Genomic DNA, 15,541 nt, shown 5'->3' on the forward strand with positions numbered 1-15,541 from the left:
TAGGATTGCGAGGAGTTCATCACTCCAGTGAGCTCCACGGCACAGGATGTGCCATCAGACACCGACGACTCCAGCGATGAAGTGGTGACGGAAGTACCGCCGCCTACACTGAGACCGACTAGAGAAAGACGTTATCCTAGTCGAGACAGGAGGCCTCCTCAGAGACTGAATCTATAACATGTTCTTTTTATATATATATATATATATAGGTAGACAACTCTGATGTAAATATGTTATGTATGTTGTGTTACCAAATGTTATTAGCCCTAGTTATGGTGCATCTGTTGATTTAATTGCACGGGTACGTTTTAATTAAAAGGGGAGGAATGTTGTGTATGTAATATGTATGTTACTTTAAACCTATGGCCAGGGCAGCACTACTTTGTAGGGCATAGTGATACCGTAGTACCACTCCTGGCCATAGGGGTATAAATAGTACTGTGGGTACTGATCTCCCCTCAGTTCCCGCCTGTTGGTATGAAGTAAAGACCTAAGTTGAACCTTCCAAGCTGTCTCCTCATTATTGTATTAAGTATAGTCACATACTTTACAGATTGGGAGAAGGGGAAGTGCAATGAGACCTGGGTGTCCTTGTGCACCAGTCGCTGAAGGTAAGCATGCAGGTGCAGCAGGCGGTTAAGAAGGCAAATGGTATTTTGGCCTTCATAGCCTCCACCTTTAAAAGAATGTGTATCTGCACACCTGGCTCTCTCTCTGCACCTCCAGTCTATTGAGTGCCTTACTGGTTAGGGGATACTTTCTTTTGTTGCATTTTCTTCCCAAAATGTACGAGTTCACATTTCTCTGCATTGAATTGCATCTGCCACCTATCTGCCCCCTCCCTTGATCTGCCTAGGTCCTCCTACAATCTCATATTCTTCCATGCCCGCTAATGTGGTATCATCGGAAAAGTTCAAGATCAATCATCATGCCGTGTGTGCAAATCATTTATACAACAACAACTTGCATTTACATAGCGCCTTTAACATAGTAAAATATCCCAAGGCGCTTCACAGGAACACAGGAACAGGAGTAGGCCATTCAATCCCTCGAGCGTGTTCCTCCATTCAATTAGATCATGGCCGATCTGTATCTTAACTCCATCCACCCGCCTTAGTTCCGTAACCCTTAATACCCTTCCCCAACAAAGTCTATTACTTCAGACGAATTTACGTGGGAGAGGGAGATTTGCTTTTGGTCCCGCTGTCTCCCAAGAGCTGCCATTTAATAGGAAAAGAACTGGATACAGTCAAACCAGTGACACAACCAAAAATAAAAATGTCCTCCTGAAGTGATTGATCTGCACGATTCGGTCGCCACGGAAACTCTATCGAAAAGGAAGCTCCTTGCAAGCTGCCAGTTCCCAGTGTCTGTTGTTGCTCCAACATTTCTGGTCCATGTGGTTTTTTTTTGGAGCAGGGTAGCAATTTTCCTTCTTCATCCTCTTCCTTCTCCCCTCCACACCCCCCTCCCGCTGCTACCCGGCCCGAGGGAGCTATTTGGTTCCACAAGTGTTGATGTTCTTCCCATCGGTGGCGTCCTCCACCAGCGAGATGTGGTAATCAGTCGAGAGTGTGAAGTGTGAGATGCAGCCTACGAAGCCCCGCATGTACTGGCGGTTGGTGTGGAGGGCGATCTCCTTCATCCCTCCTGACATGAGAGAAAGAAACAAAATGTTAGGCAAGCCGTTTCTTCAGAGGGACGACAATCCTTTCAGCAGCTCCATTGTGCCCATAGAAACATAGACGATAGGAGCAGGAGTAGGCCATTCGGCCCCTCGAGCCTGCTCCGCCATTCAATGCGATCATGGCTGATCATCCAAATTCAGTACCCTGTCCCTGCTTTCTCCCCATATCCCTTGATCCCTTTAGCCTTAAGAAATATATCCAACTCCTTCTTGAATATATTTAATGAATTGGCCTCCAGTGCCTTCTGTGGTAGAGAATTCCACAGGTTCACCACTCTCTGGGTGAAGAAATTCCTCCTCATCTCTGTCCAAAATGGCTTACCCCTTATCCTTAGACTGTGACCCCTGGTTCTGGACTCCCCCGCCATCGGGAACACCCTTCCTGCATCTAGTCTGTCCAGTCCTGTCAGAATTTTATAAGTTTCAATGAGATTCCCTCTCATTCTTCTAAACTCCAGCGAGTATAAGCCCAATCGACCCAATCTCTCCTCATACGTCATTCCTGCCATCCCAGGTATCAGTCTGGTGAATCTTCGCTGAACTCCTTCCATGGTGGTGTTTGTGTGGATGGGAGCTGCGTCCTGTGTCAGGTTAGCTATTTTAGAGCAGGGAAGGTTGAGAGGAGATTTGATAGAGGTGTTCAAAATCATGAGGGGTCTGGACAGTGTAGCTAGAGAGAAACTGTTCCCATTGGCAGAAGGGTCGAGAACCAGAGGACACAGATTTAAGGGGATTGGCAGAAGAACCAAAGGCGACATGAGGAAAAACTTTTTTACGCAGCGAGTGGTTAGGATCTGGAAAGCACTGCCTGAAAGGGCGATGGAGGCAGACTCAATCGTAGCTTTCAAAAGCGAATTGGATAAGTACCTGAAGGAAAAGAAATTTGCAGGGCTACGGGGAAAGGGCAGGGGAGTGGGACTAGCTGAAGTGTTCTTGCAGAGAGCCGGCACAGGTTCGACAGGCCAAATGGCCTCCTTCTGTGCTGTAACCATTCTATGATTCTGTTCTATGACTCTATGATTTCCTGTGTGGAGGAGCTACTTCCTGTGTAGGGTTAGCTAGTTCCTGCACGGAGGGAGCTGGCCCCAGTGTGGAGGGGGTTTGTGATCTGTATGTGCACAACCTTACCAACGCTTCACCCAAAATCCATGCAGAAGAGGGAAGGGAGAAGGAAGAGCGTAGCAATTCAGAGTATTTCCCCACCAGCTCCCTCCCCTCCTGCCCTGAAGGCACTGTCTCATGCTGGGACACAGTCGATGGGTATCACCCAGTCTGTGGTCTATCTCCCAACCCACTGGCCTTGAGGTGTGAGCCCAGGACATTGCCGCTGAACCCCATCCTGTCCTCAAACCAACACCCGCATGCCTGACCTCAGCAGCCAGGGTCACTGGAGAGTGATCCTGGCCTAATTCTCTCCTCCCTCACCTGGGCGGACTCAGGCTACCTGCAGCACCCTTTGCACCATCCCAGTCGAGGTCGACTAACTCAGGACAGACCAAGGACAAGCGGCGATACCAGTTCCTTAAAAGTGGTTGCTGGAAATCAGCCAGAATTCTTACTGGGATTCAAATGGAGAAAGGGTCGCCTGTTACCTGTTGTTAGCCCTAGCTCAGTGGGCAGCACTCTCGCCTCTGAGTCAGAAGGTCGTGGGTTCCAGGCCCCAATCCAGAGCCCATAATCCAGGCCGACACTCCCAGTGCGGTACTGAGGGAGTGCTGCACTGTCGGAGGTGCCGTCTTTCGGATGAGATGTTAAACCGAGACCCCGTCTGCCCTCTCAGAGGGATGTGAAATATCCCATGGTACTATTTTGAAGAAGAGCAGGGGAGTTCTCCCCGGTGTCTTGGCCAATATTTATCCCTCAACCAACATCACTAAAACAGGTTATCTAGTCTTGATCACATTGCTGTTTGTGGGAGCTTGCAGCAAATTGGCTGCCGCGTTTCCTACATTACAACAGTGACTGCACTTAATTGGCTGCAAAGCGCTTTAGGATGTCCTGAGGTTGTGGAAGGTGCTGTATAATTTCTCTCTTTGCCCAGGTATAATGGTCACCGCCTCACTGTGGCACTGACCGCACTCTCTGCCAGGGCCAGTCTGCTCTGTGCATCTCCTGGACAAGATGGTGGATTGGGACACTGAGCTGCGAGCGTCCTCTTGGCCGAGGGACCCGGCCCATGTGGCGCTCTCCGATTTCTCGTAGCTTCGGAGATCCAAGTACCTCGTCATATTTCACTACAGCGCTGCCTTTGAGCAATATCTTCCCGGGTGTCAGTGAGAGTCTCGGATACGTTCACACGCTGTCCTTATATCTCTCGTTCTGTCCTCCGCAGCGTAAGAGGCCATTCAGCCCCTCGAGCCCATTCTGCCATTCAATTTGATCATGGCTGATCTGTACCTTGGCTCCATTTACCCAGCTGTGACTTCTTGAGACCTTTACCCAACAAAAATCCACCTCAGTCTTAAATGTTTCAATTGACCCACCAGCAGGCTGATGCCATGGAAACTCCGGGCCTGGGCGTCCCCCCTTCCCCCAGCCACACCCCTCCTTCACGCTGCTGTCTTTAATGGGGGAGGGGAGGGGGGGGTGAGGCGGTCGGCACTCGCTCACTCCCACCGCGAGTCCCGGTGCGAGAGAGCTGCAGATTCTCGGCCCTCACAAGTGACCCAGTTTCTGCCCAGATCCAGGCCTGGCCCACTGCTGGCTCTCGCCGGCCGTCTGTCCCCTTTGTAGACGGGTCAAGGGTCACGGCTCCACGTGGCACTGGGACCGTCCAGCACCACGGAATGACTTCCCCTTACCTACGTAGACAGGCCCGTTGATGTTGAGCTGCCGCATCATTCCGGGGGACTTCCCGATTTTCGCTCCGTAATCATCAACTGTTAGCTTTCCGGACTGCCCGTCCCTGGAACAGCGAGATAATGAAACACACACATAGAAAGATACTCACACCTAGAAACACACACATATCGAAATAGGCATACATATAGAACATATATTGCACGAGAGAGGCTGCAGAGGAGATTTACAAGGATGTTGCCAGGACTGGAGGATTTTAGCTATGAGGAAAGATTGGAAAGGGTGAGGTTGTTTTCTCTGGAACGCAGGAGGCTGAGGGGCGATTTAATTCTGGTGTAAAAATTGAGAGGGGCCTAGATAGAGTGGATAGGAAGGACCTATACCCTTTAGCAGAGGGGTCAATAACTAGATTTAAAGTAATTGGTTCAACAATTAGGGGGAAGGTGAGGAGAACTTTTTTTCACCCAGAGGGTGGTGGGGGTCTGGAACTCACTGCCTGAAAGGGTGGTCGAGGCAGGAACCCTCATCACATTTAAAAAGTACTTGGATATGCACCTGGAGTGCTCTAACCTGCAGGGCTACGGACCGAGAGCTGGAAAGTGGGATTAGGCTGGATAGCTCTTTGTCGGCCGGCGCGGACACGATGGGCCGAATGGCCTCCTTCTGTGCCGTAAACTTCTATGATTCTATGATTCCATGAAATATACAAGCCAGAAATTTCCTCGGGGATTCTCCCGATCAGTCATGGTAAATTTCGACGGGAAATTTGTATCTGGGCTTCCCGCCAATCTTCCGGCAAACTTAGAGCGGCCAATGGGGGCCGAGGAAATTCCCGGGAATAAACACAAATACAAACAGCTGTCTAAATAACCACAGGTGCTCACCAGCCCAGACACAGAGAAACATATATAAACAATCATATATAGATGTGTGTGTGTGTATATATGTACATGTGCACTTACATACATAGATATACACATGGATATATTTGCACACATATACACAGCAACTTACATAAGAAAATAAGAAGTAGGAGCAGGAGTAGGCCATACGGCCCCTCGGGCCTGCTCCGCCATTCAATAGGATCATGGCTGAGCCGAACCTAGACTCACATCCACTTCCCTGCCCGCTCCCCGTAACCCCTAATTCCCTTATCAGTTAGGAAACTGTCTATCTCTGTTTTAAATTTATTTAATGTTGCAGCTTCCACAGCTCTCTGAGGTAGCAAATTCCATAGATTTACTACCCTCTGAGTGAAGAAGTTTCTCCTCATCTCAGTTTTGAAAGGGCAGCCCCTTATTCTAAGATTATGCCCCCTAGTTCTAGTCCTCCCCGCATCCACCCGATCAAGCCCCCTCACAATCTTATATGTTTCGATAAGATCACCTCTCATTCTTCTGAACTCCAATGAGTAGAGGCCCAACCTACTCAACCTTTCCTCATAAGTCAAGCCAACTTGGATTAACAGAGCACCTTTAGCACAGAAGGGAAGGGTTGTGGGGTTGGAGGAGGTTATAGAGATAGGGAGGGGGCGAGGGCATGGCGGGATTTGAAAACAAGGATGTGAATTTTATAATCGAGGCGCTGCTTGACTGGGAGCCAATGTAGGTCAGCGAGCACAGGGGGTGGTGGGCAACGTTCCCTTTAAGCCGTGTGGCCGCACGATGCTCTTCAGGTCCCGTGCTGCCTGTGAGCCGACTTTTAAATAGTAAAAAAAAAAGTGCTCGCGTGGAATTTCGAACGGGCTGCGCAGCCCAAAAAAATGATAGAAACATAGAAGATAGGAGCAGGAGTAGGCCATTCGGCCCCTCGAGCCTGCTCCGCCATTCAATGAGATCATGGCTGATCCTCCAAATTCAGTACCCTGTCCCTGCCTTCTCCCCATATCCCTTGATCCCTTTAGCCTTAAGAAATATATCTAACTCCTTCTTGAATATATTTAATGAACTGGCCTCAACTGCCTTCTGTGGTAGAGAATTCCACAGGTTCACCACTCTCTGGGTGAAGAAATTCCTCATTTCTGTCCTAAATGGCTTACCCTGTATCCTTAGACTGTGACCCCTGGTTCTGGACTCCCCCGCCATTGGGAACATCCTTCCTGCATCTAGTCTGTCCAGTCCTGTTATAATTTTATAAGTTTCAATGAGATCCCCTCTCATTCTTCTAAACTCTAGCGAATATAAGCCTAATCGACCCAATCTCTCTTCATACGTCATTCCTGCCATCCCAGGTATCAGTCTGGTGAATCTTCGCTGCACTCCCTCCATGGCAAGAACATCCTTCCTCAGATAAGGCGACCAAAACTGCACACAATACTCAAGGTGTGGTCTCACCAAGGTCCTGTACAACTGCAGCAAGACATCCTTGTTCCTGTAATCAAACCCTCTCGCTACGAAGGCCAACATACCATTTGCCTTCTTAACCGCCTGCTGCACCTGCATGCTTACCTTCAGCGACTGGTGCACAAGGACACCCAGGTCTCGTTGCACTTCCCCTTTTCCCAATCTATTGCCATTCAGATAATAATCTGCCTTCCTGTTTTTGCCACCAAAGTGGATAACCTCACATTTATCCACATTATACTGCATCTGCCATGCATCTGCCCAATCACCCAACCTGTCCAAATCATACTGGAGTTTCTCGGCATCCTCCTCTCAGCACACACGCCCACCCAGCTTTGTGTCGTCTGCAAACTTGGAGATATTACATCTAGTTCCCTCGTCTAGATCATTAATATATATTGTGAACATTGGCGATAGGTAAGCGGGACTTGGTGCGAGTTAGGACACGGGGCAGCAGAGTTTTAGAGGAGCTCGAGGTTACGGAGGGTAGAAGGTGGGAGGTCGGCCAGGAGTGCATTGGAATAGTCGAGTCTAGAAGTAACAAAGGCAGGGATGAGGGTTTCAGCAGCGGATGAGCTGAGGCGGGGCGGAGACGGGCGATGTTACGGAGGTGGAATAGGCGGTCTTTGTGATGGAGAGGGTACGGGGTCGGACACTCAGCTCAGGGTCAAACAGGTCAAGTCTGGTTCATCCTGGGGAGAGGGCGCGAATCGGTGGTGAGGATTCGGAGTTTGTGGCAGGGACCGAAGACAATTGCTTCGGACTTCCCATTGTTTAACTGGAGGAAATTGCGACTGATCCGGGACTAGATATCGGACAAGCAGCAGGGCAATTCAGAGACAGTGGAGGGGTTGAGAGAGGTGGCGTACGTGGGTAAGCATGTACATACAAACATGGACATGTACACATACATATACATACATGTCCATGCTTATGCATACATACGTCCACAGCAAAAGACACATACAAGCACACAGACAGACACTGAACGAGGCCACTCACCGAACCGCCTTCACACGATGCCACCGGTCATCGTGAAATGATCCATTCACCAGGATGACAACTGTGCCACTGCCAAGGTTATAACTGGAACGATAGAGAGAGCTGTATAAATACCCGGGTAAATACTGGATCAATACAGAGAGCTGTATAAATACCCGGGTAAATACTGGATCAATACAGAGAGCTGCATAAATACCCGGGTAAATACTGGATCAATACAGAGAGCTGTATAAATACTCGGGTAAATACTGGATCAATACAGAGAGCTGTATAAATACTCGGGTAAATACTGGATCAATACAGAGAGCTGTATAAATACCCGGGTAAATACTGGATCGATACAGAGAGCTGTATAAATACCCGGGTAAATACTGGATCAATACAGAGAGCTGTATAAATACTCGGGTAAATACTGGATCAATACAGAGAGCTGTATAAATACCCGGGTAAATACTGGATCAATACAGAGAGCTGTATAAATACCCGGGTAAATACTGGATCAATACAGAGAGCTGTATAAATACCCGGGTAAATACTGGATCAATACAGAGAGCTGTATAAATACCCGGGTAAATACTGGATCGATACAGAGAGCTGCATAAATACCCGGGTAAATACTGGATCGATACAGAGAGCTGTATAAATACCCGGGTAAATACTGGATCGATACAGAGAGCTGCATAAATACCCGGGTAAATACTGGATCGATACAGAGAGCTGTATAAATACCCGGGTAAATACTGGATCAATACAGAGAGCTGCATAAATACCCGGGTAAATACTGGATCAATACAGAGAGCTGTATAAATACCCGGGTAAATACTGGATCAATACAGAGAGCTGCATAAATACCCGGGTAAATACTGGATCAATACAGAGAGCTGCATAAATACCCGGGTAAATACTGGATCAATACAGAGAGCTGTATAAATACCCGGGTAAATACTGGATCAATACAGAGAGCTGTATAAATACCCGGGTAAATACTGGATCAATACAGAGAGCTGTATAAATACCCGGGTAAATACTGGATCGATACAGAGAGCTGTATAAATACCCGGGTAAATACTGGATCGATACAGAGAGCTGTATAAATACCCGGGTAAATACTGGATCGATACAGAGAGCTGTATAAATACCCGGGTAAATACTGGATCGATACAGAGAGCTGTATAAATACCCGGGTAAATACTGGATCGATACAGAGAGCTGTATAAATACCCGGGTAAATACTGGATCGATACAGAGAGCTGTATAAATACCCGGGTAAATACTGGATCGATACAGAGAGCTGTATAAATACCCAGGTAAATACTGGATCGATACAGAGAGCTGTATAAATACCCGGGTAAATACTGGATCAATACAGAGAGCTGTATAAATACCAGGGTAAATACTGGAACAATACAGAGAGCTGTATAAATACCCGAGTAAATACTGGATCAATACAGAGAGCTGTATAAATACCCGGGTAAATACTGGAACAATACAGAGAGCTGTATAAATACCCGGGTAAATACTGGATCGATACAGAGAGCTGTATAAATACCCGGGTAAATACTGGAACGAAACAGGGAGCTGTATAAATACCCGGGTAAATACTGGAACAATACAGAGAGCTGTATAAATACCCGGGTAAATACTGGAACGATACAGAGAGCTGTATAAATACCCGGGTAAATACTGGAACGATACAGAGAGCTGTATAAATACCCGGGTAAATACTGGAACGATACAGAGAGCTGTATAAATACTCGGGTAAATACTGGATCAATACAGAGAGCTGTATAAATACCTGGGTAAATACTGGATCAATACAGAGAGCTGTATAAATACCCGGGTAAATACTGGAACAATACAGAGAGCTGTATAAATACCCGGGTAAATACTGGAATACAGAGAGCTGTATAAATATCCGGGTAAATACTGGAACAATACAGGGAGCTGTATAAATATCCGGGTAAATACTGGAACGATAGAGAGAGCTGTATAAATACCCGGGTAAATACTGGAATGATAGAGAGCTGTATAAATACCCGGGTAAATACTGGATCAATACAGAGAGCTGTATAAATACCCAGGTAAATACTGGAACAATACAGAGAGCTGTATAAATACCCGGGTAAATACTGGAATACAGAGAGCTGTATAAATATCCGGGTAAATACTGGAACAATACAGAGAGCTGTATAAATACCCGGGTAAATACTGGAACGATAGAGAGAGCTGTATAAATACCCGGGTAAATACTGGAATGATACAGAGAGCTGTATAAATACCCGGGTAAATACTGGATCAATACAGAGAGCTGTATAAATACCCGGGTAAATACTGGAATACAGAGAGCTGTATAAATACCCGGGTAAATACTGGAATACAGAGAGCTGTATAAATATCCGGGTAAATACTGGAACAATACAGGGAGCTGTATAAATATCCGGGTAAATACTGGAACAATACAGAGAGCTGTATAAACACCCAGGTAAATACAAGAATGATACAGAGAGCTGTATAAATACCCAGGTAAATACAAGAACGATAGAGAGAGTTGTATAAATACCCGGGTAAATACAGGAACAATACAGAGAGCTGTATAAATACCCGGGTAAATACTGGAACAATACAGAGAGCTGTATAAATACCCAGGTAAATACAAGAATGATACAGAGAGCTGTATAAACACCCGTGTAAATGCAGGAACAATACAGAGCGTTGTATAAACACTCGGGTAAAATACAAGAATGATACAGAGCGTGGTATAAAAATCCGGGTAAATACAGGAATGACACAGAGAGCTGTATAAACACCCAGGTGAATACAAGAATGATACAGAGGGCTGTATAAACACCTGGGTAAATACAGGAACAATACAGAGTGACGTAAGAAAACTACTAGGCACTTGGTCTAAGCGTTAAACAAAGCTTTAATCAATTGTTTTTCAACATGGAGATCTAGTTGTGTCCTTTACAAGTTCCTGTTAAAGAATGTCCTGAGCAAGCTGGGCCCGTGCCCGAGTATTTATACTCTCCCTGGACAGCGCCACCAGCAGGCCGCCCAGTATTATTTCATAAGTCATTTCCACATGAATGCCAAGATTCATGTCACAGAGCGTTGTATAAACATCCGGGTAAATTCAGGAACAATACAGAGCGTTGTATAAACATCCGGGTAAATACAGGAATGATACAGAGAGCTGCGTTATCACCCGGGTTTTCTTTCTTTGAGTGCAGATTCACTGTGACGGTTCAATGAGGACCTAGAGGTGTTCATCGCTGTGACTAACATCACTGCGTGCAGGAGGGAGGTGGGTCGTTGGGGCGTTGGGTATGTACCTCACGCTCACTGTGACCTCCTGGAACCCAGAGACCTGCGAGGAATTTCCCAGGTTGTTTTCCCCTTGGATTGGCTGAGGGTTTTTTATTTATGTTTTTTTTTTGCCTCTTCCAGGAGATTGGCTGGTAGTGGGAGGAATAACGGGGAATCAGGACCCTTAGTTGCACCAAGAGAGTTTGGGACAAGCTCAGGGGACCAGTTTGTCTTTTCCTGTCCGTCTTTTCACGTGTTCATGAAACAGGTGAACACTTCACCACCCACACTGAAACTAATGACCAACAACTTGTGTTCACACGGCACCGTTAACTTAGGAAAATGTCCTCGACAGTCTCAGCCGTGGCTCAGTGGGCAGCGCTCTCACCGCTGACTCAGAAGGTCGTGGGTTCAAGTCCCACTCCAGAGACTCGAGCACAAAATCTAGGCTGACCCTCCCTGTGCAGTGCTGAGGGAGTGCTACACTGTCGGAGGTGCCGTCTTTCAGATGAGACGTTAAACCGAGGCCCCGTCTGCTCTCTCAGGTGGACATAAAAGATCCCATGGCACTATTTCGAAGAAGAGCAGGGGGGGAGTTATCCCCGGTGTCCTGGCCAATATTTATTCCTCAGTCAACATCACTAAAACAGATTGGCCTAGAAATTCAGTTAAGGCCCGCCAGCAGGCTAACACCCAAAAGTTAGCGCTGGGCGCGGAGCCAGGTGCGCCCGTCAGATATTCGGCTTTTGCGCCCCAAGTCGGAACCGGCCGCTATTCCAGGGTGTGCCCGCCCCCGCTTGGGGCGTTGAAACTGAATTTCTGCGCTGTAGGCCCCGCTGCGCCACCCGCTGCGGAGCGGCAGGCTGCGGTACTGCAGGCCTCCTCCTTCTCTTAAGGGGGAGGTGCCTGCAACAGCGAGATCGCCGCTGGATTGTGCCGGCAAATGAGCACGGCACCACGGAGAAGTGCCGGGCTCGCGGAAAGCAGCCGGCAATGCCGCGGGGGGGGGTGGGGTGGAGGAGGCCAGGGAAGGAGGTGCGGGAAGGCGGCCGCCGAAAAAGCGGCCGGCCGCACCTCCACCTTAAAGCGCCCCAGTAGCGCAGCAGTACGGCCCCGTTTTTCAATCGCTGTTTGCGGCCGCTGCAGAAGAGGCTGCCGCAACTAAATATGGGGTTTGGGCCGGAAGCGGGGCGGAACCGGGGCACTGCGCACACCGATGACGTCATCGGTGTCGGCGCAGCGCTACCGGCTACCGCCGCCATTACCGCAGCGCTGAATATCAGCGCACCCTCCTACACTTGCGCAGAAGCCCTCTTTGGCCGGTAACTGGGCGCAAAGCCAATGAATTTCTGGCCCATTATCTGGTCATTATCACATTGCTGTTTGTGGGAGCTTGCTGTGCGCAAATTGACTGCCGCGTTTCCTATATTACAACAGTGACTACACTCCAAAAGTACTTCGTTGGCTGTAAAGCGCTTTTGGACAATCTGAGGTCGCAAAAAGCGCTACAGAACTACAAGTATTTCTTTCTTTTCTTTTTTCGAGTGCTTGACATACAGGAGCCAGTCAGTGCTGAGTCATATCCCTAACACGACAGAGACCAACCTGTACAGAAAGGCCCAGTCACCAACCACACACCAAGGCCCAGTCACTAAACAGACACCAAGGCCCAGTCACTAAACACACACCAAGGCCCAGTCACCAACCACACACCAAGGCCCAGTCACCAACCACACACCAAGGCCCAGTCACTAACCACACACCAAGGCCCAGTCACTAAACACACACCAAGGCCCAGTCACTAAACACACATCAAGACCCAGTCACCAACCACACACCAAGGCCCAGTCACTAAACACACACCAAGGCCCAGTCACCCACCACACACCAAGGCCCAGTCACCAACCACACACCAAGGCCCAGTCACTAAACACACACCAAGGCCCAGTCACCAGCCACACACCAAGGCCCAGTCACCCACCACACACCAAGGCCCAGTCACCCACCACACACCAAGACCCAGTCACTAACCACACACCAAGGCCCAGTCACCCACCACACACCAAGGCCCAGTCACTAACCACACACCAAGGCCCAGTCACCCACCACACACCAAGGCCCAGTCACTAAACACACACCAAGGCCCAGTCACTAAACACACACCAAGGCCCAGTCACCTACCACACACCAAGGCCCAGTCACTAAACACACACCAAGGCCCAGTCACTAACCACACACCAAGACCCAGCCACCCACCACACACCAAGGCCCAGTCACTAACCACACACCAAGACCCAGTCACCCACCACACACCAAGGCCCAGTCACTAAACACACACCAAGGCCCAGTCACCCACAACACACCAAGGCCCAGTCACTAACCACACACCAAGACCCAGTCACCCACCACACACCAAGACCCAGTCACCCACCACACACCAAGGCCCAGTCACCAACCACACACCAAGGCCCAGTCACCCACCACACACCAAGGCCCCGTCACCAACCACACACCAAGGCCCAGTCACTAACCACACACCAAGGCCCAGTCACCCACCACACACCAAGGCCCAGTCACCCACCACACACCAAGGCCCAGTCACCCACCACACACCAAGGCCCAGTCACCAACCACACACCAAGGCCCAGTCACCCACCACACACCAAGGCCCAGTCACCCACCACACACCAAGGCCCAGTCACCAACCACACACCAAGGCCCAGTCACCCACCACACACCAAGGCCCAGTCACTAACCACACACCAAGGCCCAGTCACCCACCACACACCAAGGCCCAGTCACCCACCACACACCAAGGCCCAGTCACCCACCACACACCAAGGCCCAGTCACCCACCACACACCAAGGCCCAGTCACCCACCACACACCAAGGCCCAGTCACTAACCACACACCAAGGCCCAGTCACCCACCACACACCAAGGCCCAGTCACTAACCACACACCAAGGCCCAGTCACCAACCAGACACCAAGGCCCAGTCACCAACCAGACACCAAGGCCCAGTCACCCACCACACACCAAGGCCCAGTCACTAACCACACACCAAGGCCCAGTCACCAACCACACACCAAGGCCCAGTCACTAAACACACACCAAGGCCCAGTCACTAAACACACATCAAGACCCAGTCACCAACCACACACCAAGGCCCAGTCACTAAACACACACCAAGGCCCAGTCACCCACCACACACCAAGGCCCAGTCACCAACCACACACCAAGGCCCAGTCACTAAACACACACCAAGGCCCAGTCACCAGCCACACACCAAGGCCCAGTCACCCACCACACACCAAGGCCCAGTCACCCACCACACACCAAGGCCCAGTCACTAAACACACACCAAGGCCCAGTCACCTACCACACACCAAGGCCCAGTCACTAAACACACACCAAGGCCCAGTCACTAACCACACACCAAGACCCAGCCACCCACCACACACCAAGGCCCAGTCACCAACCACACACCAAGGCCCAGTCACTAAACACACACCAAGGCCCAGTCACCTACCACACACCAAGGCCCAGTCACTAAACACACACCAAGGCCCAGTCACTAACCACACACCAAGACCCAGCCACCCACCACACACCAAGGCCCAGTCACTAACCACACACCAAGACCCAGTCACCCACCACACACCAAGGCCCAGTCACTAAACACACACCAAGGCCCAGTCACCCACAACACACCAAGGCCCAGTCACCAACCACACACCAAGGCCCAGTCACCCACCACACACCAAGGCCCCGTCACCAACCACACACCAAGGCCCAGTCACTAACCACACACCAAGGCCCAGTCACCCACCACACACCAAGGCCCAGTCACCCACCACACACCAAGGCCCAGTCACCCACCACACACCAAGGCCCAGTCACCAACCACACACCAAGGCCCAGTCACCCACCACACACCAAGGCCCAGTCACCCACCACACACCAAGGCCCAGTCACCAACCACACACCAAGGCCCAGTCACCCACCACACACCAAGGCCCAGTCACTAACCACACACCAAGGCCCAGTCACCCACCACACACCAAGGCCCAGTCACCCACCACACACCAAGGCCCAGTCACCCACCACACACCAAGGCCCAGTCACCCACCACACACCAAGGCCCAGTCACCCACCACACACCAAGGCCCAGTCACTAACCACACACCAAGGCCCAGTCACCCACCACACACCAAGGCCCAGTCACTAACCAGACACCAAGGCCCAGTCACCAACCAGACACCAAGTGGGGTACCACAGGGATCGGTGCTGGGTCCCTTGCTGTTTGTGGTCTACATTAATGACTTGGATATGAATGTAAAGGGTATGATCAGTAAATTCGCGGATGATACTAAAATTGGTAAGGTGGTAAATAGCGAGGAGGG

The 15,541-nt window shown here is 49.8% G+C and overlaps 1 protein-coding gene across 2 annotated transcripts in view; it reads right to left on the reverse strand.

Annotated features, from left to right (window-relative positions):
• Positions 1 to 931: 931 nt before the first annotated feature.
• Positions 932 to 15,541, reverse strand: part of egflam (EGF-like, fibronectin type III and laminin G domains) — a 190,728-nt gene continuing 176,118 nt past the window's right edge. For both annotated transcript variants that reach the window (XM_085968538.1, XM_085968454.1), the window contains 3 exons: positions 7,831 to 7,914; positions 4,489 to 4,592; positions 932 to 1,650 (listed from right to left, as the gene is read on the reverse strand). In XM_085968538.1, the coding sequence (XP_085824664.1) occupies positions 1,496 to 1,650; positions 4,489 to 4,592; positions 7,831 to 7,914 (343 nt within the window). In that variant the 3' untranslated portion in view covers positions 932 to 1,495. The remainder of the gene's footprint in view (positions 1,651 to 4,488; positions 4,593 to 7,830; positions 7,915 to 15,541) is intronic.

The sequence above is a fragment of the Somniosus microcephalus genome, chromosome 1, assembly GCF_052327205.1.
Source record: "Somniosus microcephalus isolate GS21.2 chromosome 1, FLI_Smic_1.0, whole genome shotgun sequence".
Classification (NCBI taxonomy): Eukaryota; Metazoa; Chordata; class Chondrichthyes; order Squaliformes; family Somniosidae; genus Somniosus; species Somniosus microcephalus.